This window comes from Fundulus heteroclitus, chromosome 5 (assembly GCF_011125445.2).
Source record: "Fundulus heteroclitus isolate FHET01 chromosome 5, MU-UCD_Fhet_4.1, whole genome shotgun sequence".
Classification (NCBI taxonomy): domain Eukaryota; kingdom Metazoa; phylum Chordata; class Actinopteri; order Cyprinodontiformes; family Fundulidae; genus Fundulus; species Fundulus heteroclitus.
In genome coordinates, this window is record NC_046365.1 from 18855526 (window position 1) to 18883096 (window position 27571).

The 27571-nt window shown below is 38.3% G+C and overlaps 1 protein-coding gene across 1 annotated transcript; it reads left to right on the forward strand.

The window, feature by feature from the left end:
* The first annotated feature begins 2093 nt into the window (after positions 1-2093).
* On the forward strand, positions 2094-27571 carry LOC105921332 (integrin alpha-L). Its single transcript, XM_036137091.1, has 31 exons — positions 2094-2377; positions 5734-5857; positions 6050-6141; positions 12861-12940; positions 13039-13153; positions 13244-13374; positions 13485-13627; positions 13778-13931; positions 16546-16681; positions 16811-16884; positions 17419-17533; positions 17699-17841; positions 18041-18187; positions 18270-18467; positions 23659-23789; positions 24026-24180; positions 24258-24415; positions 24505-24621; positions 24737-24807; positions 24886-25027; positions 25404-25499; positions 25635-25714; positions 25821-25901; positions 25990-26065; positions 26163-26270; positions 26367-26408; positions 26492-26611; positions 26693-26806; positions 26887-26919; positions 26998-27111; positions 27229-27571. Exons 1-31 carry the CDS (start codon positions 2329-2331, stop codon positions 27451-27453), a joined length of 3564 nt encoding a protein of 1187 aa, XP_035992984.1. The 5' UTR covers positions 2094-2328; the 3' UTR covers positions 27454-27571.

Consider the following 27571-nt stretch of genomic DNA (forward strand, 5'->3'; position numbering starts at 1 on the left):
TAATGGTAGTGAAGCTAATATTTTTGTTTGCGGAATATGAGTTTGTGAAGCAAACTTTGTGGTTAGCTGTGCCCACCAATGGATATGGGTTGTATCTGTGTGCTACGACTTGCTGCTCTGAGCCTGACATGCTTGGATTGGACAGAATGACTGTTTAGGGGAAGGTGTGTCAGCGAGGACATGTCTGCATTGTGGCGTGATCATCTCCACCAATGTGATGAACAGATCACTGAAATCGTGCTGTGCATGCCCCTGAATGGGTTAACACAATGGGTCCTATTTAATGTCTGAGACAATGAACAGGGCGCTCTGGCACCTGTTGCATTGAGTTGTTGTGAGAGTCCAGTACTGAAGCTGTAAAGATCCCTCTTACCTTAGCTGTGTTAGAAGAGCCCACCATTCATATATTGAGTTGATATAGTTTAATATAAATCAATGGTGCCCACCACTGTCACCAAGTCAGATCAAAACAAACGGAAGAAAAACACTGTGTAAGTTTAATTTTAGATGTATGTGTCAAGTCATATTTTTAGAAACTAATGTCAAATTCAATGTGAAATTTATTTATATCGCACTATAAAAACAGGTGTAAAACTGCACCAAAGTGCTGTACAAGAACAACAGTAACACAAATTGATAAAAACAGAGTATAAAAAGTAAAACAATACTTGAAATAAATGCCGAAGAATAAAAATAAGTTTTGAGAAGTGATTTAAAATGATCCAGGCTGTGGGCAGATCTAATTTGGAAAAGTAAATTGTATCATAGAATAGGAACAACAACAGAAAAATCCCGATCTCCTTTCCTCTTAAGTCGGGTCCGAGGAACTGTCAGTAGCAGCGGATTATTTGATTGTAGGGTTCTGGACACAGACTGACATTTTAAAAAGTCCCGAAGATAAGGGGGAGCTAACTCATTTAAAACTTTATAAGTTAATAAAATAATCTTAAAGTCTATTCAATAAAAGAAGGGCAGCCAGTGTGAAAAGGCCAGTATAGGCCTCATATTATCATGCTTCCTGGTTCCTGTAAGAACTGTGCTGCTGCGTTCTGGATCATTTGAAGTCGCTGCATCTTTGATTTATCCATGCCTCTATATAATGAATTGCAGTAATCCAAGCGAGATGTAATGAAGGCATGGATAAGTCCTTCAAAGTCCTTAAAACAAAAATAAGATTTAACTTTTGCTAAACTCTGGAGGTGATGAAAACTTGATTTAATGACAGAACTAACTCGTTTATCTACCTTTAAACAGCTATCAAAAGTAAAACCACGATTCTTAGCAGAGGTCTAACAAAACCGAGCTAAAGAACCAAGAATCAGATCTGGATTTGTAGTGTGAAGACTTTGGCCAAATAATATAACTTGAGTTTTACTTTGATTCAGGTGAAGAAAGTTTTGTTCCATCCAAGATTTGACTTCAGCTAAACAATCTATCAAAAGCTGAAGAGATTTATTTTTACCATTTGTGAGTTTAAGGGGCATACATCTGGACGTCATCTGCAAAGCAATAAAAAGAAACATTAAATTTATGGAAAATCTGACCAAGAGGCAATAAATATAAAATAAGCAAAATGGGACCTAAAATCGAGCCTTGGGAACTAAAAATAAAGAGAACTAATAATAAAGTGATGTGCGTTTAAGAACATTACAGAAACTTTCTGCACTGTGTTAACCTGTGTTGGAGAGGGAGCTGGGCGTTGTGCATATTAAACAACAGTGATTATCAATTGACTAAAGAAGAATTTATTTATTTTTATATTTATTGCCCGTACATAATAAACTAGACCCACACTGTTACAAGCCACATGATATACAGTACACACACCCATTATTACAAGAACCACCACTTCATAAATACTGTAATGTTAATAGCCATCCTGACTTTGTTAAAACTGATCAAAGGTACTGTTAGAGAAGAAAGTCAAAACCCACACATACACAGTCATGAAAGAAAGTATATGTCAAATGTGACATATTTAACGAGCTATTTTGGAAAACAACGCAACCAATCCAGCAGAACCACACAAATGAGATAAGTAGAAAAAGTACACAATGCCAAGCCTTACTGCAAAGCTTTTTTTTTTTTGAAAAGAGAAAGAAGTACTTTGAAAAACCAGATAATAAGCAATGGTAAGTTTTCTGTGACAGTAGGAAGCATTAGGAAGAGCAAAGCGTTTTTTTTTTGCAGCTGTGAAGAGGCCTTCAGTGAGAACGGAAGTGTCACAACCACCTACCAAGGAAACACCCTCATTTTTCTAACGCACATTCAAATGATTGCACACTTATACGGAGACACGTTTTCTGCAGGGTTGGATTTCACGTCAAGATGTACGAGCCACAGCGCTTCTACCTGCTTGTCTACATGGCGTTGGCAGGTAAGTTTAAAATATATAGGTGTCTGCACTCTTTTTAATTTGATATGATTAACTTTTAAAAAACATCTGTGGGGTAAATTAGGATTTTGATCAGAACTTGTAAAGATCGCTTAAAGGATAAACATAAAACACTCGATGTAATCACCACTTACTTTTTTTTTTAGTCACATAATTAGTTTTTACTTCAATTTTGACAAATTGTAGATTTTTTTTTTTTTTAGATTTTTTCTGTTTCTAGTTAGAGAGGAAACAGCATAGACTTAAAGAAAAAAGAAACAGGAAATCTTCACCACAAAAGGGTGTAATCCATCTGCCAGTCGGTACATTGCAGACTGAGTTGTCAAGTTTATTTCTGTGCTCTATTAAACACAAATACTAAGTAGCACCTACACAGCAAAAAAAAGAGAAAAAAGAAAAGATAAAGATAAAAAACAAACAAAAACAAAAAGCAAATATCGAGAGAACATTTTTGTCAAAAAATTATCTGTGAATAAGTTTTTTGGGAGTGCTCAACTGTAACAAAGTTGTGTGCCAAGGCTATATTTAATTATATTTGCAGCTCTAAGCGTGGTGAATAAAGCTGGGACCAAGAAGAGCTGTTTTGTCTAAGGTTTTGTTCAGTAATTGTTGGAAGGCATTAACTTTTTTGGAAACCCTGCCTCCAAGTCGTGTGTGTGTGTGTGTGTTACTGTGCTCACCGCCAACTGGATTGTTTGTCTAAAATGTTTTGTGACTTTTGTTAAAATATGAGAATATATCTTAGAATAAGTTATCAAGTAATGCACAGTGCTTTGCAATGATGAAGACAGAGTTCTGGTAAAAGCTTGTTTTTTGTGTTAAACATTCATTACAGAAGTCCAGTGGTTTTAAGGTATTCAAAATGTGCAAATATTCAACCGTTCTATATATTTTGGTCATCACAAATACTCTCATGGAGAAAAATTATATTTGTTTCTTTCTTAAATAAGTTTTCAGTGTAGGAAATAATAATTTTAATCAAAACAATAAATAAAGAAAGAATGGTTTGCTGTTTTTACAAAAGTGAACTCCATGGATTTACCCAACAGCCTGCTGACAAGACCTTTCACTGTCTGCTATTGTTCCCCTTTTTGCTCAAGCAACTCTTTTTTTAAAAAGCTTAAATGTGGTGATATTTCAGAAACGGCGCACTTTTGACCACATGTCATGTCAGGACATTCAATGTTTCTGCACTTTATGTAAAAGCTTCAATATTGAAGAAGAAAGTGCTGATAATTTGGTCAGTCTAGAGCTGCAGGGGAATTTAAGCTTCTTTTATTATTGATAAAGAAGAAATGGTTTATGAGGAGGGAGAAAGAAAGATTATTATTGATCCTAAATACTATTTAAATTTTACTTAACATAGAGCTAAATTAATTGAAGCAATTTGAGTGGTCTATTTTGGCATTTTGGTTTCAGCAGATGGACTTTTGTGAGAACGCAATTCATTAACATGTTAATAATAATAATAATAATAATAATACATTTAATTTCTGATGCACTTTTCATCAGCAAGATCTAAAAGACAGAGTTAAAAGAATCTACAGAGTTAAAATAAGTTAAAACAAGTTAAAGGAAATTAAGAACATACTCAATTAAAGACGGTAGGATAATGTAAAAAAATCAGTTCATGGTTAGCATCCATAGGTCTTTCTGGATAAAAAAGTTTTCAGGCCTGTGTTAAAAGAGACAAGGCTCTGAATGGAACCTCAGCTGGGTAGGGAGGCTGTTCCAGAGGTGTGGTGCGGCTGAGCTGAAGGCTTGGTCTCCCATGGTGGAGAGCCTGGTACTGGGGACTATAAAAGGTAATATGGCAGCTAAGTTCAAATTTGAATAAAGGGTCTGGAGAAGATAGCACAGGTATACTTTTGAGTCTAGCTACTTGACAAAGAGTAAATGTTAAATAATGCGTCTGAAGCACAGACGCATTATTTAATACGTTCACCTGTTTCTGTGATGTCAGCTGAATGGAATGAGAGAAAGAAAATAGTTTATTTTTTGCTAGTTAGAGTACTTTAAGACTTTGTTTTACCGCTTGAGACAATTTCCTTTAGATGCTTGGTTATGTGCCACCAAATGCAAGTGCAGATTGTCTGCACCAACGAAAGAAGATGGAGGCGTGAGAAAAGTGAGCAACGGCTTCTGACGCCTTTTTTTTCTCCTTCTGCCAACAGTGTCAACTTCTCTATGAAATGACAGTAAATGGGTTTGACTGAACTGCCTTTTGCTTCATTTTTTTTTTATATATTTGCACACGACCCAGTTTAGTTCAGTTTTATTTACAGCATATTGCACAAAACATCAAATCTTAAAGCACTTTACAAAATTCAAGTTTAGTTTCAGTCCTGTGAAAAAAAATGTGCCCCCCCCTCCTTACCAAGTGCTACTGTTTTTTTTTGTCACACTTAAATGTTTCAGATTACCAAACAAATTTTTATAACAGACAAAGATAACATCAGTATATAAACAGCAATTTTCAAATGATGAATTTATTTGTTAAAGGAAAAAAACTATCTGCAATTAACCTGGCCCTATGAAAAACCATAGTAGGAACCCATTGTAAGACTTTGTAAACTTGGATTAACTACAATTTTTGGACAGCACAATAAAATTTTACCCAAGCCCGATTTCTGTGAAACATGTAAATCAAGAAATCTTTTAATTAGTACCTGTCTGATGACACGAAGCAGGCTGAAATACCCCAAAAAAGCAACACATCTTGCCCCTAGCTAAAGAAATTTAAATGTATGTGAGAAACGAAGTCATTGATATCTATCAGTCTGGAAATGGTTACAAAGCCATTTCTAAGGCTTAGGGAAGCCATAATGGTTATAGTAATGGGGGGTTTGTGGCCGAGTGGTTAGAGCAGTGCGCTTGCACTCAGAGAAGGATGCAAGTACCCGGTTCGATCCCCACTGCCTGCACTCTGGGTCCCTGAGCAAGACCCTTAACCCCAAATTGCTCCCCAGGCGCCGCACAGTGGCAGCCCACTGCTCCCCAAGGGGATGGGTTAAGATGCAGAAGTGAATTTCTCCATTGTGAGATCAATAAAGTTCAATTATTATTATTATTATTATTAAACGTTTAATGGGTAGCACAACCAGTTATTATTTAGGGAAAATTACTTTTTTTATGCAGAGTCAGCTTAGACGGCATCAACCATGTTAATCAGATTTCAATTTATATATCCTTGTAAATGTTAAAACTGTTCTTAAAAGATAATAAACCTGGTTGACCAGAAATATACAGTGATTATTGTGAAGAACAACTTTAGAAACCACAAAAGACTCTCGTCATGCTTGTGTGAGTTTTTAAAAGTTATCTTTCGTGCTTTTCAGCTGCTGCCATCCCAGTTTCTTCAGGCTTCAACATTGACACGGCAAATGCTACTGTTCATTCTGGAGACCCGAAAGATTTTTTTGGGTACAAAGTGCTTCAGTACATTTCGCCCAGGAACAAAGGGTGAGTTTTCATCTCTAGTTAGCTGGTTCTGCAAAATTTTAAGACCAAAGTATATGCAGAAAAGTCACCGTTAGTGAAGTTACATGGAAGATAACCATCTTTCAGAGAATTTCCTGTGACAAGTTGGAGCTGTTTGTGGTTTAAGCTGTTTTGCTTTTTCATCATATGAATCACACTTTCCTCGGTTCACAGGATCATCGTCACCGCGCCGCTGCGGCTAAATGGATCAGGTGGAATATTCAAGCACGACCTGGATGAAACTGAAAAGTGGTTCAGTCCTAATGGTATACACACATTTTACATTTAACCGATACTGCATTATAAAAGAAAAGGAAAATAGCTTCCAATAATACAGATATTTAAATTATAACTACAAATATTGGGAAAAAGGTTAGAAGAAAGAATGTAAATTAAAACGTGTTCCTTATTTTATGTTTTATCTTCGTACAAGTAACAAAATACAGTGCCCTACATATTTATGGGTACCCCTGTTTAAGATGTGAAAAGGCCTAAAAATGAATTCATCTTTTACTACAGTAACAATCTTATACTAAAAACTGTGAAACAAGCAAAAATGTGATTGTGCAATATGCTTTCCATTTTCAGAGGGTGGATTGAACGGTGCTTTGTGAGAAAGTCAGTAGGCTGCACTGGTCTTTATTTAGGTTTAGCATAACATTTAAAGAATGTACAGCGAAGTTTGTAGTTGTAGCATGGTAAAATATGAAAAGGTTCAAGGGGTATGAATCATTTTGCAGGTTAAAGGGGGCATAGCATGCAAGATCTACCTTTTTAGCCCTTAAATACATTTTGTTGTGTATTTTGAGCACTTGATCTGCGTCCCAAAGACAGCGGCTATTTGCAACAGTACTGCGCTGTGCGTACCGATGGTAGGTCGCTATGTGGAGAAAATGCAGGCAGATGTAAAGAATAGCAATGATCTTCACTGTTCGAGATAACAATTTGGAAATACTGGAAGAAAAATACAAACAGGACCTGTACAGGTAGCGTGGCAAGGTCATAGTTTCATTCACTGAATGCAATCCCAGTCAGAAGCGTCCGTCACATAATCACTCCAAACACCCAGGACGCACAAAGCTGTTTTTAATGAATGGAGAACTTCTGCAGTTACATTATTTTGTTTTATTAAAGCAAATATTAGTTATAATAAAAATAAAGGAAAAATTATTGTTTTGTCAACAAAAGTTCAACAAAAACTGTTCAACATTACAACAGAACAGTAGACAAACATTTTATACTGCTCAAAAAAATAAATAAAAGGTACACTAAAATAACACATCCCAGATCTGAAAGAATAAAATATTCGCATTAAATACTTTGTACCTTATATTGATGAATGTGCTGACAACAACATCACACAAATTTTTTTAAATGGAAATCAAATTTATTAACCATAGGAGGTCTGGATTTGGAGCCACACTCAAAATTAAAGTGGGAAAAACACACGGCAGGCGGATAAGAATTGACCACATCCAGTCCTCCCAGGTTCTTTGCCTGAATAATGTGGTGTTCTTAATTTGTAGACTTCTGTAGTAATAAAAAGACTATTTAAATAGGAGGTATATTTTAACAGGCAGAGGGATGTTTACAGCTTCAATACTGGACTCTCATACAAAAACAATGCGAGTCGGGCAGATTTCCGAACGCTTGAGAGTGTCATGATCTCATCCCAGACCTGGACTAACGCATCCACCAACTCCTGGACAGTCTGTGGTGGAACGTGCCGTTAGTGGAAGGAGCGAGACATGATGTTCCAGATGTGGTCAGTGGGATTCAGGTTTGGGGAACGGGCGGTCTACAGCATCAATGCCTTCATCTGCAGGAACTGCTGACACCCTCCAGCCATATTAGGTCTAGCATTATCTTGCATTAGGAGGAACCCAGGGCCAACCACACCAGCACATGGTCTCACAGTGGGTCTGAGGATCTCATCTCTGTAGTGGTCAATTTGCCAATCTTGGTGTTCTCTGGCAAATGCCAAACATCCTACAGGGTGTTGGGCTGTAAGCATAACCCCAACCTGTGGAGGTCAGGCTCTCATACCACCATCATGGAGTCTGTTTCTGATCGTTTGAGCAGACACATGCACATTTGTGGCCAGCTGGAGATCATTTTGCAGGGCTCTGGCATTGCTTCTCCTGTTCTTCCTTGCACATAGGCGGAGGTAGCAGTCTTGCTGTGGGGTTGTTGCCCTCCTACGGTAAGGTGACCAGATTTCTGAAATCAAATCTGGGGACATTTCTAGCTCGTACATAAAAAGCAATACGTCTCATCAAGATGGAATTAGGAAACGGGGAAACAGTAATGGTTTCATGTATATTTACATATTTATTAATATTTAAACAACAAAAATCAAGTGTAAAAGCTATGAATGTGCCTGTCCACACTTTTAGTATATCCTAAGATTGATAAAATGAATAAATCGATTGTGTTAATAATAGAAAACTAGAACTGTGTCTCTGGGCTGGGGCAAAGTGGTGGTCAGTAAGTCAGCTAACATGTGATCATCTCTGGTTTCTTCAAGACCTTCTGTCTCTGAGGAGCCATCAGCCACGGTAATCATCAGGCATTGTGGCCTGAGAGGTCTGGATAAAATAAGAGGAGAAGAGGATATATTATGTGCAGAACAGACACTTTTAAAACACAAGAAAAAATACAACTAAACTGCCTCTTCATTCTGCCACAGCTAGGGAAGTGCAGTGAAGCTCATGTTCAGCGCAGAGACTCAGAAAGAGGTTATATCCTCAGAAATTAGGCTTCTCAACTCAAACCCGAGTCACTCTGTTTTACATAGCATACTTTGTACACTACATTACTCAGTACGTTAGTTTATCACTCAAATCACGTCAATGCTTTATCACTTGAACTTTATTAATAGTCTTCTAAGTAAATTTTTCTCCCTTCTTGTCAACCGTTCTTTCCATCAGTGTTCCTATTTTCCTCCACTCTCATTTAATCTCCTGTTATCTTCTTCCTCTCTCCTCTTGTGTCAATCTAACATTATACTAACAATCTTACATTATTCTAACAATCTTACATTATTCTAGACAATTATAAAATAATTATAAAAATTATAAAAATCACTTCCAAAAACATTAGAATGTAAAACATGAACACTTCCAATTATTATTTTTATTATTATCTCATCTGATTAGATGCTAAAAATGCTAATTACCTCAATATTTGGAGCTACAAGCAAAAACAACATAATAAATGGACATTAAACAGGTCATTATCTCTTCCTCCATCATTCTCAGATCATGCAGATCTTGTCTCATTCAGTTACTGACTCCTATCTTTACATGAGGAACTTTCAAATATACAAACCGAGCAGTAGAAAAGCACACTGGAAGTCTATGCTCATAAATCACAACCATAAATCAGCAAAACAACTTATAATAACTCTACTTATAACTATCTGAAATATAAACTAAAAGGTCACCAAGGTCAGTTCTAAAACATCTTTAGACGAACCCTTGTTGATCCCTGGAGAACCAGCATACCAGATTAGCGCCTTACAAAGAGTTTTCAATCATTCTGTTACATTTTATCAGTGTCTTTTACTCATATGAGCAGCAACTCGTGGTCTTGTCTTACTTTTTATTGATTATTTTTTAACCTGGACACAGACCAAACATTTATCACAGGATCAGCCCGATCCAAATAAATGAATCGATTAACACACTTACCATAACACAGCGCAGCTCCCCATCAATTGCCACCGGTTGTGACAACGAACTTCCACTTCTTCTTCTTCTGTTTTAAAAGTGGTGCACTCTTCTTCGTGTTTTATTAGCGGTTGACATCCAAAAGCATCATTACCGCCTATCTAGTGATGCGCTCTGTTCCTCGTCTTTATATTAACAGCAGCACAACCAGCTACCGTAACACCTGGATCTGCGCGCAACAGTTCTACCGTAATAACAGTCTACATGCAAAATTTATCCCCTCGGTAAAATCGGGGACATTTCCGGGGACAGCTTTAGCCGGGGACAGGTGGTCCAAAACGGGAACTGTCCCCGGAAATCGGGGACGTCTGGTCACCCTATCCTACGGTCTTCTCCACGTCACCTGATGTACTGGCCTGTCTCCTGGTAGCGCCTCCATGCTCTGGCCACTATGCTGACAGACGCAGCAAACCTTCTTGCCAAAGCTCACATTGATGTGCGATCCTGGATGATCTGCACTACCTGAGCCACTTGTGTGGGTTGTAGACACTGTATCATGCTACCACTAGAGTGAAAGTATCGCCAGCATCCAGCAGTGACCAAAACATCAGCCAGAAAGCAGAGCAACTGAGAAGTGGTCTGTGGTCACTACCTGCAGAACCACTCCTTTATTGGGGTGTCCTGCTAATTGTCTCTAGTTGCACCTGGTGTATTTTCCATTTGCACAACAGCAGGTGAAACTGACAGTCAGTCGGTGTTGCTTCTTAAGTGGATAGTTTGATTTCACAGACGTGTGATTGACTCGGAGCTACAATGTGTCGCTTGTGTTCTCTTTATATTTTTGAGCAGTGTATTTTAATTCACTTTCCTGAGGTTAATAAGAAAATATTGCAGCTGCCAATTCTGATTTACATAGGCAATGAAAACACCCTGTTTTGTCATTATTCTATAGGTCCATGTATCAATGTTGCCCCTGTCAAACGCAACAGCTGAGCGGTGCTTCTCCAGCCTCCGTTGACAGAAAACCTTCCTCTGGTCAACAATGTCCAAAAAACACCTTAGCACCTCTTCCTACACATCCACAAACACCCGACTCACAGCCTAGACCTGAACAAAGTGCTCCACAGCATCTGGTTACCCAGAGAGTGAAAGAGAGGTTATTTTGGAGGTTTCTGAGGAAGATTCTGACTTCATAAGTCACTTCCCACACATCAGCTAATAAGCTACATGAATGATACCGCTGAATATAAAATTTCTTGCTGTGTTGCAAGTTTGACAAAGTTTCAGCTGTTTTAAGAATGTGTAATCTACAGTAAAATTAAATAACTACAAACATTTCCTTGATGTTTCCCTTAAAGTAAAGGTTGTTGTTACTTGTATTTGGTTGCCAACAGGATGTCATCAGAGGGTGCACAGAAAACCTTCATCAAACCTGACCCACACAAACACTACTCTAACACGCGTCATATGTGTGGCGCACTAAAAACAGCAACATTTAGACCCCTACGCTCCTGACCTGCTCAACCAAACAAGTCATGTGCAAAATCAGTGTGATGCACATGGCACACAGAAAAAGCCCATTTTACCCACATAGTGGCCCAATGTGCACGATGCAATGCACTCTTTAACACAAAAATATAGATATGCCTACATAGCCTCTTTCTTACAAATTACAATAATAAAAAGAAAAGAACACAAGTTTGTTTCTGCACGGAAGTGCCAAACTGTGTCATTGTGCCAGTGTATATGACTTACTTTGTCAGTATTTATAAAGCCGTTGGTCTTATTAATGATAATTATAATTATAGTAAATGACTTGAATAACAATGACAGGTGTAAGTTAGCCTGTGCAATCAAAGCACCGCAGATGTGTGAACAGCAACGATGAGAGAGCAAGCAATTTATTTTACTAATAACACACTTTACCACTGATTAACACAGATAAATGTCTTTCCACTTGTTTCCGTGGAAAAAGAGTACGTTCATCTTCATAAGAGTTACAGTTCATTACATAAAGAATTTTCATTTAAAAAAAAAAAGATTCTTGTTGTAAGTTACTTTTCGACTTGCTCTGATGATTGTGATTAAAAGGCTACACATGAATATTGCTGTGACAAACATGAATGTCTGACGTTTAAGGTGACTACAAACAGAGGGTGCAAGGTGTTTAAACACCCCTTTGGCCACCCCGTCCCTTTTTTGAGTGTGTCCTGTCTGGCAATGTGGCAACAAGAACTGTGTTCTTAATGCCAAAAAGAGCCCCACAGATTTTACCTTCACAAGTGGAACCTTACTGCTTTCGTCATAGCGCTCCACTTGATTTATATATGCAAAAACTTTATTAGATTTTATGTAGGAAATATTTCATTTTCAATGGACACTGACACCGGTAAGAGAAGAGAAAAAAGGAGAGAAACAGATAAGACAAAATGCTAAAAAAGGAGGAAAGGCTAAAGAGAAAGAGGAGAGGAAAGGGACAAAGCAATATAACATCCTCTGAGTCTGCTTCTACACCTGCAAAGAGAGATATAAAATGAACAGCAAAACTAACCAATAGTATTACAGGTACAAACAACTAACGCTTTGATAACCATCACTTAAGAATATACAGTATGATTTAATACGAAATGTATAAAGTGACAGCTAAAGATAACAATAAGGTTTTCTTTATAGAAATTAATCTGTAAGCATCTGAATCCAAGCACCTGTAGGTGTTTGTGAGAGAGCACTTGTGTATGTAAGGTTTTACCATAAAAAAAATGCTGCATAGTGGTAGTGAGGAGCCAAAGATCCGCCCTCCAGACCACTGAGGCAGACACCACGGGAAACATGGCGTCTGCCACGGTTCATTACGCCACCCTCCAGCATACTACAAAAATGTGGAGTGGAATGATCATTTAGATTTAAAGAGACCCCACCAAAACGAGTTGCTCTCAGGTGAACCTCAGAACAGGGGAACTAGAGGAGCTGTGGGGCAACAATAACGATGTATTTAGACCAAAACATTGAAGTTCCACTTTATATGGACCACAACTGAATGACTTAAATGAGAAAAGGAGTACTGAAAGTCGTGATATGTCCCCTTTAAAGCACAGCAAACCCAACTGGAATTCAGGAAAACATAGCATAAAAACTATTTAAGAAAAGCTAATCATGAATAAATACTTTTTTTCCCCAGCTTATATGATCAATGAAAGTAAAAATAATTGTAAGAATCTATGCGATTGTTTACTAGCCTTTCATTCTCAAACCAAGTTTTCTCTGTGAAGTTTTAGACACCCTAACCCATAACTGTAACCAAATGTCTTTTACAGATTCTTCTGAGACATATCCACATACAGCCAGGCATCTCGGCTTGTCAATAGCTGCAGATTCTACAGGAACCCGATTTATTGTAAGAAATCACACACAGTTTGCAATGTTTTAAAGCAAAGCAAATGTCTAAAAAAAGAGTTTAATCCAATTTCTCTGACATGTTTTGTTCTGGTTTAGGCTTGCAGTTCAAGTCTGGCTCATCCATGCGATGAGAACGTCTACCTGAACAGTTTGTGTTATAACGTCACCGATGAGTTTCAGCAGCTGTCTTCATTTAAACCTTTGTTCCAAAGTAAAGTTGTCTCACCTCAAGAATACATACTGTTCCTAGTATTTATATGCTGATTTATGTGATATTCTAACTTTCTGTACCTTCTTTCAGAATGCACAAAAAAGGCAGTAGACCTTGTGTTTCTGTTTGATGGATCCGAGAGCATGACTGGAACAGAGTTTAATGAAAATAAAATATTCATAAAAAACGTAATGAAAAGCCTTAAAAATACAACTTTCAAGGTCAGTACACTACTTCATCAATAATTTCTTAAATGTATTTGTATGTCAGGGTATGATCAACAGTATATTTTGTATGTAATGTTAAATCAATAATGTCTTTTTTCCTGTAGTGTGCAGCAGTTCAGTTCTCGACAGATTGCAGGAAAGTCTTTGACTTTAATGACTATGTTGCTGGCACTGCTATAAAGAAACTTGATGAAGAACAGCATATGAAGAATCTCACCAACACCCACAAAGCCCTCATGTTTACGCTGTAAGTTTGGTTACATTTCAAGCATTTAGCAATGAACCACAAGAAGACTTTGACCATGTCCTTTGCCAAAGTCTTTAAAGTGTATGTGTTAGTGTTTGTAGATAAAGTTTTGTTTATCTTCAGCAACACTAAATGTCTGCCTTTCTTCAGGTCGGAAATCTTGGAAAACGAAGCAGCAGGAGCCTCAAAAGATGCAACTAAAGCTGTGGTGATAATCACAGATGGAGATCCAAGTGATCTTGATACAAGACTAAAGAGTGTTGAAACCTATGAACGTAAAAAGATCATTCGAATTGTCATTGGGGTAAGATACTGCTGTGTTGATTAATTTGTTTCTGCCTAATTACGTGTGAAACTGAGCAACATTAATTACTAAACACATGATTCATTGTGAAATAGCTTTTCAAGTAACCTGTCTTTAAGTGCCCAACAGCATCTTTAACATTTAAGTGTTTGGCTTTTTTCATTATTGCAATACCTAAAATTCATCTTCTCTATCAAGTAAAATAAGTTTTAGGTATTCTTGCATATTTGATTGTTTAAAGTTATTAAAAGCAACTGATAAGACACTGATGACCACCCCACATTGGAGCATGTAATAATTTAGCATCCATTGAAACACAGAAGGGTTGCACAGTGGCACAGTTTGTAGCACTGCTGTCTTGCAGCAGGTAGGTCTGGGGGTTCAACTTCTAGCCTGGAGTCTTTCTGCCCTATTTTTCGCTGTGCATGCAAGGGTTCTCTCCAGGTACTCCAGCTTCCTCCCACAGTCCAAAAATGTGACTGTTAGCTTACTTGCTCCAGGTGCCATGACATCACTGTTTAAACCACTTAATGTAGCTGATATTGCCGCATATATAAATTCTCCAAAGACTTGCATAAAAAAATATCATCTTGTTATGTCAGGCCAAATGTCCCTCATCAATAAAAGGATTGGTTGCAGTCATAATATGCAGCTACAATCCAGTTGATTTTACTCTGATTGGCAGGTGTTAGGTGTGAGAGTTTGTGTGTGCATTGTTGTCTGTCCTGCGTGTCTCTGTGTTGCCCTGTGATGGACTGCTGACCATTCCAGGGTGACTGCTGGAGATAAGCACCAGCCTACCCATGAGCCTGCAAGGATAAGCATATATAGACAATGGATTGATAGATGTAACACAATTGTTGGACAGATTAATCAAAATATATGCATAAACTCGAGTCTATATAATGTTTTTGCCAGTGACATCTAAACATAGTTTCACAACACTTTTAAAATCTACTTTAAAATGTCAACAGCTTAGCCAGAACATTTTCACTTGGGCTGGAATCCCAGCCTGTGGTCCTTTTGCAAAGAATCTGCATGTTGCATGTAGGTTCTCAATAGGTACTCACTAGTGACACAGTAATAATAAATAAATAAACCTCTTACGTTAATTGATCTTATGTGTGCATGCTTGTGTGTCTGTGTTGTTCTGTCATGACAGGGTTGCCTAATGAAAAATGGAGATTTATGCTTTTTGACCCTACAAAGATATAGCAGATATATACAATGGATACATCAAAAGCCCTTTTTAAATCCAATGCTGACGTTAAGTTCTTTGTCACTTAACGTTATGCATTTATGTAAGTAAAAAACATGAGTTTATTTTTGTGACATTTTATAAAGCCAAAGCAATCAATTATTTGTTTACAAGAATCTCTTTTAAAATCAACTCATTGAATCCGTTTGTCCGTTCTTCGCCTATACGTGCTTATCTTTGCAAGGTCGTAGGGGGCTGGTGCCTATCTCCAGCAGTCATTGGGCGAGAGGCTGGGTTCACCCTGTAGGTAAATTGGTTTCAATTCAGTAATAGTAATATCATCTTTATTGTCATTGAAACATACATTGAAACATACATTACAATGAAATTTGTTCTCTGCTTTTAACCCATCACCCTTGGGAAGCAGTGGGCTTAAGGGTCTTGCTCAGGGACCCAGAGTGCCAGGACCAGGGATCGAACCGGGTACTTGCAACCTTCTCTGTCTGCAAGCACGCTGCTCTAACCACTCGGCCACGACCCCCCACTATATCAGTATATTTATATAGTGCAGATTCATATCAATTTCTATTTAAAGATACTTTATCAGAGTTGCATAATCATTATTACACTCAAATTTTAAAATTTTTAGCAGTGCTGTTTGCAAAATACTAGTCATTGTTAAAGGGGAAAAATCTTAGAAAATCCTCATTTGTAGCCCCTTTTTCCACTTTTTGTAGTCCAAGCTCAAGGTTGCCAAAGCTACACACAGCTTCAGTCGCTTCAGCTAGAAACCACTGATCAGGCCCGAAACCTGGGTGTAGTGTACCTTCTGCTCCTCCATTTTCACCACCAGTGCAAGATGCAGTTTGAAAACTACATTTTACACAGTTAATTAGATCAACTGTGTAAAATGATTAACTCCGCACATGCACAATGTGAATATATTTACTTCCCTTGCTTTGGTTACTGTGGTACCACACCACCCACTGGCGTGGCATACGTATTACAACACCTATAATGGCTTGTTCAGCTATAGGCAGTTTCATCATTACACAATAAGTTTTCTGGCCGTATATCTTAATTGAGCTTTGTTCGGCTTTGTGCGGATGTGGATGTGGCTTCAATTACACCTGAGAACAGGGGCAAAAGAGGGACTGAAGGGCAACAATATTGACAAATTCATACCAAAGCATTTCAGTGCAACTATATATAGACCACAACTAAAACATTTTAATGTTAAAATGAATGCATTAAAAAGCCTGACATGTCCCCTTTAAATCAGACCATAAATCAGCATAAAAGTTGTTGCTCTTTACAGGAGATAATTTGCTTCTTTGTTTCAATTGCCAACACCTACCAAATGGTAGTTTTAATGACTTGAGATGTGAAAAGATGTATATGTTCTTTTCATTCCAGGTCAAAAATGTTGCTTTAGACAATCTAAAAAAACTTGCATCAGAGCCAAAAGAAAAGAACGTCTTCCAGATTGCGGACTATGGGGGACTCCAAGGATTACTGGAAAATTTACAAAAACAGATCTTTACTATTGAAGGTGATATCGTCTGATTTTTGTGTTTTTCCACCCCCCCCCCACCCCCAATTTTGATTAGTGATGACACTAAATGATTTTTTTTCCTGTTCATGCTGTATTTACACCTTTTTACTTTATGTAACTTTTTAGGATTTAATGTGAGTCGAGCTGATAAACTGACGAATGAAATGTCACAAAGTGGATTCAGTGCTGTCTCACACAAGGTCAGTGATGTGTATGCTTTGGTTTAGTTGGTAAACTTAATGTTTTGGTATTTATCTGGCTATCTTCCAGCAGTTTTCTCCAACCTTGGGTTCCTCCTTTGTTCCTGAAATTTGAAGCATTGATGTCTCCTTGTCTAAATAACTGAATATAAACACCAGGTTATTACAGAGACAGTTCAAAAGAACTTACAGAAATAGTGGAAATTTCAAAAATGGTTAAAAACATTAAAGAAAAATAAAATATTTCAATGGAAAAAAACGCAACTTAGTATACCAGCTCATTTGTTATGCATACAGGGGGATTTCTGTTGATTTGAGGCACATATGGTTGTAAAGGACAATGATTTTAAGATCAATGATTAAAAGAGTTAAGGAAGTTCGGAATTGGATAGAAAGAATGAATAACTGGATATAAATATTTAACTTCTATTTAAACTAAAATTTATGTGTTTGTTTGATGCTTGCAGAGACTCAAAAGATGATTTATCATAGAAATGAAAAATGTATGTTTATGTCGGACCTTTCTGTTGACAGGACACCTTGATTCTGGGCTCGGTGGGATCAAACAGCTGGCGTGGAGCTCTCAATGAGCCTCAAAAACAAGATAAAAAGATTTTGGACCCAAATATGCAAGATGACTCCTACATGGGTATATTAATTATTTCCTCATTTACAAAAACAATTAACATTAGCTGAGATATCAATGAATGATCTTGATCGGGTTCAAATTGACTGTTTACTTTTGTTAGGGTTATACATTGTGTAATGTACAAGAAAAAATAATTTGAACATCTGTTGCTATTCACACTTGCAGGATACTCTCTCTCTGTTGGAGAGAGGAATGGCAAACCTCTATATTTCACGGGTGCACCACGTTTCAACCACATGGGACAGGTTATTGTTTTTCAACCTGATGACGACGACTGGAAACCAGTCCAAAGAATTACAGAGGACCAGGTTGGGAATTGTAGTGATCGTTTTAGTGGATTATATAAATAAGTAATAGAAATATGTGCTGCCCATTTTTAAACTTCAGTCTGCCTCTGAAGGTATTTGTTTTCATTCAGAGATAGGCAGAAGTTGGGCACAGAATCATCATGGCATCAGTTGCAGAAATAAAAAGCACAGGAAACATCTCTTTATCCATACGTTACAGGTTGGTTCCTATTTTGGAGCAGAGCTGTGCTCTGTAGACATTGACTCAGACGGTAACACTGATTTCCTGCTGGTTGGAGCGCCACAGTTTTACCTGGCCGAGGAGAAAAAGGAGGGAATGATCTACGTCTACTCTCTATCTGATGAGGTGCGTCATTAGAAAAGTCTGACTGAGTATTATTTACGCATGAGTTTATTGTTCAGTTGGATATTATCCTTATTACTTACAGATGAAACTACAAAAGGTGTTTCAAGTGCGAGCACCATCCATGGGTAGATTTGGCACCACCATATCCAGTCTTTCAGATCTAAATGGAGATGGTCTGCGAGATGTTGCAGTGGGAGCCCCCCTGGAGGAGGATAACACAGGAGCAGTTTACATCTACCTTGGACATGGAGGTGTTGGGATGCGTAACATTTCCAGCCAGGTGACAGAAAAATTTAAGATTCCTTTAAAAAAAAAAATCCATAATGTGGGGCGTTAGGGAGTTTATCCAGTAACTGGCGGGTTGCCGGTTCGACCATCTCAGTTGTTGTGTCCATGGGCAAGGTGGTCATAGGGCCCAAGTGGTGCTGATGTATGGCAGCCTCGCTTCTATCAGTCTGCCCCAGGGCAGCTGTGGCTACAATGTAGCTTACCACTGTCAGGATGTGAATGACTGACCGTAGTGTAAGGCTCTTTGGGGTTGTCAAACTTTACAAAGCGCTATACAAGTGGAGACTATATAATATTTTGTACATTTTCTGAAGTCAGTAAAATCATAAATTTTAAATGAGTTGAAAAACTTTAACACATTATTTTCCTCACCAAAAACTAGTAAAAATTGATCTGCTCAACAGTGTCTTCTTTTCAGCGTTTAGTACATCTAGAGTTTAATCCCAGAATCACACTAAGAAAAAACTGAGAAAAAGTAGAGAGGTGCAAAAAAATCTGAATTTTGGTGACAAATATATAAAATATAAAAAGCTGACTTCTCTGGTATTTAAACACTCTTGCTGAGACAGCAGTAGAAGAATTTTACATTCTTGGTAAAAAAATAAATAAAATCATGTATGATGTCGCAGCTCTAAATCCAGATGACAATTTCCCAGAATCACTTATTTTGAATGCTTGGAATAAATAAATAAAGATTTTGTTGATGCCAGTCACAGGTCACACTCCAGAAAGTTCTCCTTTACACCAGACTAAGACTCCCACTAGGAGCTGCACCACTGTTCAGACCTGGTAGGATCATTGCAAATATGGGACACCTAATTTCACTGTGATGGCAACCATTCATCAAGTGCTTATAATCACTACTGCTTTTCTGGCCATGCCACAAAGGTTTCCTCAGTCTATTAAATATCTTATATAAAACTTATATAATATAAGTTTTGGCACATCTACCATTAGTTTTTGTTCTATCATGGCTTTCTTCAAGTAGAGAGAAGAAGAAGTCTTTTTGCAGATATTTCCTGTCTACCAAGCGAGCCACCTTCACAAAAGGTCATTCTAACAAAGCTTTCTATGCATGTATGTATAGAAGTGCAGTAAAAAGGAATCCTTCACACAAAGTCCAAAATCAGCTTTTCACTGATCATGGTGAGCTAATCACACCAAAACAATGACAAAACAACTTCAGATAGAAAACTCACTCACTTCGTCATGTGTACCTTTTATGTCCACGGTTCTTGAAAAAGCAGTGTCAGAACAGCTAATTACTTTTATGGAAAAACATGAGCTCTTTTACATTTTTCAGCCTGGATTTCGTAAGTTACATTCACAGAAACTGCCTTCCTTAAAGTTTCTAGAGACATTTTAATGTCTGCAGACTCTGGAGCATCAACAGTAATGCTTCTCCTAGAACCTCCTCCTTACATCCACCTTTGATAGTGTCGATCATAGTATTTTCATTAGTAGGCTTCACAGTGTTGTGTTCCAGTGGTGCTGGGCCCAAAATACGGATAACCAGAAGTAGGAGAAGGAGCAAAATAACAGTTTATTAGGAAATGAGGGAAAAAAGTAGTGTTGCCATCTCCGGATGCAGGGGTAGGTTGTGAAGGTAGGCAAACTCACGGAGGGTAGCAGCTGGAGATGAGGGAGGTGGAAGTTTTGGCTCGGTTGTTGGGAGGTTGGTGTGGAGTTGGATCCTGGAGAAAATCTCAAAGTGGTAGAAATGATTGTTTTCTCTAAAAGGAACACTGGCTGATCTACCAACTATGCGGTGACCATCTGGCAGCAAGCACACAGGAGGCCCAGCTCTGCTCCAGATGAAGATAGGTCTCAGCACCATAGGTGTCTTTGTCTAGGAAAGAGACACAGTCAAGTAGAGAGTGAACTTTCTTGATGATGAAAGATAACAGCGTCTGTTACAGTAAAATCTCAGCTATGTCTAGGAAAGAAACAGGGTTAAATATTGAGAGATATAGCCAGCTTCATCTTCTTTAAGAAGTTGTTGACAGCAGTCGATCTGTCCCCCTGAATGGTGTCACAGCTCAACAGAATGCCAGACCAGATGTAGATACTACGAAGGGAAAAGAAAGATAACATAAAGTTAAAAGTTTAAATTATAACAAACAACACAAATTGGAGAGCAGTAGGAGAACTCAGCAGAGTAAGATAAATATATCTTGATGTCCTCCAGCAGCCTAAACCTATAGCACCATACCTACAGAGATATCTCAGGGTTACCCAAGCCACTCTAACCTCTAAAGTTTTAAGCCTGTTCTTAAAAGTAGACAGTTTGTCTTCCTCATGAACCCAAAATGGGAGTTGATTCCACAGGAGAGGAGCCTGATAGCTAAAGGATCTGCCTCCCATTCTACTTTTAGAGACTCTAGGAACCACCAGCAGACCTGCAGTCTGAGAGCGAAGTGCTCTGTTAGAAACATACGGGGTAATCAGAGCTCTGATATATGATGGAGCTTGATTATTAAGGGCTTTATATCTGAGAAGGAGAGTTTTCAATCAATCAATTAATCAATCAATCTTTATTGTCAACAATTTGCATTGTAATCGAAATTACAGTTTCAGTACAACCGTCCATCACGTACATCACATACATTTGGGAGGAACGGTTAACTGAGGCCTTGCGTTGCCAAAGAACGTAGCCGTTAGGCGCATTCTTTCAAATGCCAAGGACCCCGCCTGACACGGTTTCCTTAGGGCACTGCCTTTAACTCTGTGGAAAGATAGGAGTCACATTTGGGGAGGGAGAGGGAAAAAAGGCATATTTCACACTTTATCCTTAACAGGGTACAGTTTGAGATATGTGAAAAAAAACTAAGCATGAGAAAAGCACATATGACGAGACAACATTCCAGCAGAGGGTTACATTGGAGGCATTAGGTGTCACATGTGAGTCCCATGTAGAACTGCATCAGTTGTGTGTGTGTGAGTGAGTGTGTGCAATTTGTCCATGAATGCTGTCCAGAGGCCATTGTCCTTGACATGATGGAAAGTTTATCATCCGGCACAGTTCTGAACGCATCCACAGGTGTCCACGGGGGGAGCAGGGAGCAGGGGACGCAGTTCTGGGCCCTCCGCCATAACATCCAGGGGAGTTTTGAGAAGTGGGGAAGCCGAAATCCAAATACACTTTTTGTTTTGAGAGTAAGCTGCACAATTTTTCCATCAGTCTTGAAGTCTTTGTCGCTGGGCTCCACGTGGCGATTCCATTACTCCGGAATTGTTGGGCTTTTTCCGCCTTGAAGCGAGCGTGCACATCCAAGATTTTATCCCATCTCTCCTCTGAGTTCAGCCACTGCAGCCAGCCTGCGTTCCAGCTTGCAGCTCTACTCATCCAGTTTACAGTTCTGCTCGTTCACAGCCTTTGTGAACGTATCAAATGCGGACGGCAGCCTGATCATGGCCATAATTGCCACCGACATCCTCTGTAATTGCAGATATATCAGGTATCCTCCAAATCCAAATTGAAGAAATCCGAGTATCATGAATCCAAACATGTATACATCTTCAACGTTCACAACTGACAAAATCGAGAAACACATCATTTTCCACCTGTTCCAGGAATCTAGGATGTATCCCACGATACACAGATTTTATTTTATTTTTTTCAAATTTGCTGGGCTGCAGCACAATTCCCAATTCTGTATTGGCACAGATCTTGTTTTACCTAGGGATTACATGTAATTAATTTGCTGCGCTGCACCTGCGTGACAGAAGCAGAGCTATCAACTCCGCGTCTGGGCTTGCTTTTTTTCTAAAGTTGCTGGTAAATTTCGTGAGTTGCATTTTCTTAGCTTGATTTTTGAACATACAGTCGCATATTTAGGCTGTTTCTCCAATAGAACCCCTTATCCTGACAGGACAGGATAATGCTGTCTATCGCACTGCACAACAAGAGTCCTCGCGCTGTTGCTTTTTCCTGACAGCGCGAGCCGGTTAATATCTGTCTGCATACAGCGCCGTAGTTATTACAAATCACATGTGGTCCCTAGGTAAAACTAATACCGTGCGAATAGGGCAACAATGTGTTGAATAAACACAAATACTGTGAAGCAACACTTTTTGACTTTTTATTAATTTTTTCCTATTCAGCTGCACAAATATTACATTTAAACCAATCAAAGTTGTACTATACATCAAAGTGATTTATTGATATGCTGCATTATGTCCTCTTTTTTGGTGTTGTGGAAATGGTCAACCTAGATTACAGTGACAAGAACAATAAGGAACTTAAAATGGATTGGAGCAAGTAACTAAAGTAAAAGATATTTAGACATGTTTGTGGATATTATTTATTTATTTATTTATTTTGCAGATGCAGATTTAACAAGTTTCAGCGAGGAGTAATACAATTTGAAATTATTAAAGAAAATATCATAACAAGGGGGAGAGTCTTTCCACTTAAAGATTTCATGCAACATTTGCAACTACTTAGGCATGTTTAGTTACTTTAACACAATTGTTTTATGTCCTACCCAGCTAACATGAAACATTTGTGCTAAAGTAACTATGCTTAAGTATATGGAAATGTGCATATATCTTTTTTTCAGTGTACAGCAGTGTATGTAATACTGAGCTAGCAAGAAAACAACATTTACCACATTAGACGCAGCAGCAGGAGCAGCAGGAAAATGTTACTGCCTCCTCCTATACATTGTTGACGTAACAGGAAACCAGTCAAGGGAAGCCAAAATAGGAGAAACATAATCTATCCGTGATTTTAATCAGAACTCTTGCTGCAGCATTTTAGATCATGATGGTAAAGATTTACAACAGTCCAGCCTTGAAGTAACAAATGCATGGACCAGTTTTTCAGCATCAGTCCTGGACAGAATATTTCTAATTCTGGCAATATTTCGGAGGGGAAAAAAAGAAACCCTGGAAACCTGTTTAATATGGTCAAGCGACTGCCTCCCCCTGTTATGTCATCCTTTGCTTGAGAAACTGATTTTAAAAAATAATTATTGGGAAATTACTTCCCAGCAGCTTACTCAGCGAGACTCTTCAGACATCCTCCGCATTCTCATTTAATAGTGTGGTGAAATCTTGCTACAAAGTCCTTGGTAAATGTTAAGGCTAAAACGCATACATTGTTTTTTTTCAACCACCTTTCTACTGTACAAAAATGTGTGACTCAGACAGTTTCAATAGTCAAGCTTCTGTTGTTCCAGAGAATCACAGGAGCAGATTTCCACCCCAGGTTGAGGTTCTTTGGACAAGCCATTCATGGAGATATTGATCTTGGAGATGATCGGCTGCCGGATATTGTGGTGGGATCAAAAGGTTCTGCAGTTGTCTTAAGGTATAACTTTGTTACTGTGGCATGACACTCTTAAAATTATATAGCATGTTAAAATGTACATTTAGTTTCTCAATTTCTTGAAAAAAGTTGTAGACGAAGTGAGATTTGATGCTTTAAAAGGAGTTATGGTTTTTACCAAACTGAAACATCTGATACAAGAGTCATTTGAAATGTTGCTTCTGTTTTCGCATTTAGAAATCCTCCATGTATGAGCTGCTTCATTTGGTGTCTTTCAGGTCCAAGTCCGTACTAAATGTCAAGACTAGCCTGTCATTTTATCCTAATGTGATAAGCATCCAGGAGATCAACTGCTTGGAGGAGAATGAAATTTTACCAATGGTCACCGTACGGGCTTGCTTTGAAATGGCAGAAGCAACAAACAGCACAGCAGGTGGGGACTCAAAAATGGGAGTTTCACCAACAGCTACTGCCTGTTTGTCATTTTAATGCCCCATTTGTCCACTGCAGAGAAACGGATCAACATCTCAGTGATGCTCAATGTGGATTCAACAAGGTCGATGTATCGAGGTTTCTTCAATGAAAACGAGAAGAAAAGCAGGAATACTACGCACACCTATGAGCTGACTGGCAGAGAAACATGCTTCAACTATTCTATCTACATGAATGTATGAATAATGATAAAATGTTTCTCTGAAAAGACAAAACCAGAATCTTTATTTGAGTAAGTCACCACATTGTTGTTTCTGTTTTTCAGAAATGTGTAAAAGACACATTATCTCCTGTAGAAATCAATTTAAACTTTTCTCAACCTGATGCTGAGAACGCAGGTGCCATCCTTAACGTGGACAGCTATACACGGGCTGTGGTCAAGGTGGGTACAGGAGTTAAAGGGTTCTGGGGACCGTCATGAAAATTTGGATATGTGGAAAAAAAATTGACATATTTACCATGGTCCTGGACTCTGGGCATTTTTTTTTCTTTTACAGGTTCCTTTTGAAAGGCATTGTGCCAAAAAAGAAATCTGCATTGCTGATCTAAAAGTGAATTTTAATTTCATGTAAGTAGTTCTAAAACACCTAGAAGAGCTATTGTTTTGCTTTGGCCTGTGCTTTTAAAAGTATTTTTCTTCTTTTAGGAAAGGGGAAGTATTGGTAACAGAAAATACCGTATTCAGCGTGTTGATAACACTGGATAATATTGGTGATGACTCATACAATACCAGCCTGACAATGCACTATCCTCCAGGCCTCTCCTTCTCAATAATGGAGCTAACAGGGGTAAATAAAAAATTCTTCCTTTTTATCTTCCACCAACTGTCCATGATAAATATTTCTGGTCAACACTGCCTGCTAATATCATCATAATCTTTTAAAATTTAAAGTGTTCTGTATGTGAGATGTTGACTTAATCATTTTCTGTGACACCCAACAAGTAGAGCAAATACTAAACTCAACTAAGGGTGTCTGTGCAGAGTTTTTACAACCACAAAAACAACAACTGATGTCTGTTTTAGAGACACATCTGAGAGATTTTGCTTTTTGCTACATGCACTTCATTAAAGATGACAGACTCTGTCACCGAAGCTCTATCTGCATTGAAACCTGGAGCTCTAAAGCAGTTCAACTTTATTTTACTTTTTTCTTCCCCCACCAGACTAAGAAACTAACTTACATCTGCACTGGTCTAGAAGATGTGCCTGACAAAACTGTTTGTGGCATCAGTCTTCCTGTGTATCGCAGCAAATCCTCTGTGAGTCAAACCACAGCCGCATACCCTCCATACAGTCACAGTGGAAGTTTTGAAAGCTCATTGAATAACAATCTTTACTAGCCTGCCTCACTCCCAGAGCCAGAGCTAACATTATTTTCTCTTGTTCCATGTAAGGCCACGTTTAATGCTACTTTTCGCGTTGCCAGAGACTTTGAGTGGAATGAGACGCTGTCGATGTCGGTCTCTGCACAAAGGTAACACTGTATAAACAATGTATTACAGATGGAAGCAAAGGATTTGTCGATCAACTAGTTTATGTTATTTTTATTACTCACAATATTTTTCCCTTTGCATTCTTAGTGAAAATTCAAACTCCAGCGAGCCAGTTTCTGTGACCAAAGCTTCTCCTGTAAAATATGCAGTCAAACTGGCAATGGCAGTGTAAGTAAATTCCACACATTACCAGTAGTTAAATTGTATAAAACAACATTTTTCTGAATCTTTTGCAATATTTGCTTTTTGTTTTTAGAAATGACAAAACTGTCACTCATATGAACTTCACTCCAGAAACACATGAACCAAAAACGATGGCTATTATATATAATGTAAGCGATTTTAAAACACTATTCAGTTGTCACACTTTGAAGCAAAAAAATACACCTGAAATTCTATGTAAATCCACCTATTTATTATTATTTCCAGATAAACAACACTGGTTTTAAGGATTTTCCCATCAATGTATCCTTGTTCTTCCCAAGTAAACTGGAACACAACTTTGAAGTGAAAAACTATAAAGTTATTGTCGAGCAGGTAATTTGTCCAAATGCAAAGATGCTTCTCATTTTATCTGCTGATATGGGTCTTACCTGCAACCTTTTAATATTTACATTTTTCCATGTTTTAAAGAACAAAACTCAGTGCTCAGTCATTTCCATCTTAAAACCTGAGGTTGGTGTAACAGCTTTATGGCTTAAAAAATATAACTCTAAAAAGAAATTGCTCATTGACAGAAAGGGGCTGTTTTGTTGCAGGACTGCCCACTGAAAGAAAACTGCATTGCCATGAAGTGTGATACTTTTACACTGAAGAATTATTCAGGAGTTCAGTTCACCCTGGAGGGACTTGTGCATTTCCAAAATCTGAAAAACCATGTATGTACTGCAATGAGTAAAGACTGAATCCGCCCCACGTATCTGTGACATACCTTCAACTGTCCTGCTCTTGCTTTAAAGAATACGCCCTTTCTGAAACAATACACTGGAGACGGAGGAGAGGTCAGTTTTAAGAGCTTCATAAAAGTTCACTACGATGGTGCTAAATACATAGTGACTTCTCACAAAAACGAGGTATGTATGGGTTGGACTGTTGTAATTCTGTTTCAAAGAGGCTGTTTTGAAGGTGTTTATAATCTGAGTTTTGGTTTTAGAACAAAAAGGGGAGCTACACAGTGAAGGAATTGGTATGTACAGCTATTCTCAGTACCTGTTTATATATATTAATCTGTTTCATGTGAGGCTTAACTTTTATTTTCTGCTAGAAAGCGTCAGTTCTGGTTGAGTTCATAGTTCCCCCAAATAAACTGCTGATCATTTTGACTGGAGTGATCCTGGGAATGATGCTTCTGATCCTACTCATATTCATCTTGTGTAAGGTGAGATTTCAACCTCCAGATTTGGAGCCCTAAAGTCTGAAGACTGTCAGGAATTAAGCCATGGTTTTCGGCTGCTTTGGCATTTGGGCTAATGGTTGCTTTTGTGACTGTCCTCAGCGTGGCTTCTTCAAGAGAAAAACCATTCAGGATTACGAGGAACAAGAAGCTGAACTCTCTGCTCAGAATGGATGTCTGTCAGAGTCATCTCATGGAGTCGAACAAGCTGAAGAGGAAAACGAGCTTCTTAACGAAGCCGCGAACAAACCCGAGCAAGCTGAAGAGGAGAAAGAGCCTCTTAACGAAGACGAGAAAAAGGACAGCCCCTTAACTATTTCAGAATGAGGCCATGTAACACACGATCATTTGGGGAGAACCAATTCAAACATGGAGGTTGGGTGTAAAATGTAACTATTAAAGTGAAATGAGAATTAACAATTTAGTAAACTTGTCAGACTTGCAA

Coding starts and splice junctions, on each gene's coding strand:
- LOC105921332 (XM_036137091.1), top strand. CDS start 2,329: ATGTACGAGCCACAGCGCTTCTACCTGCTTGTCTACATGGCGTTGGCA. Junction 18,468..23,658: donor TGCGTAACATTTCCAGCCAG/GTGACAGAAAAA, acceptor CTGTTGTTCCAG/AGAATCACAGGAGCAGATTT. Junction 24,416..24,504: donor ACTATTCTATCTACATGAAT/GTATGAATAATG, acceptor TCTGTTTTTCAG/AAATGTGTAAAAGACACATT.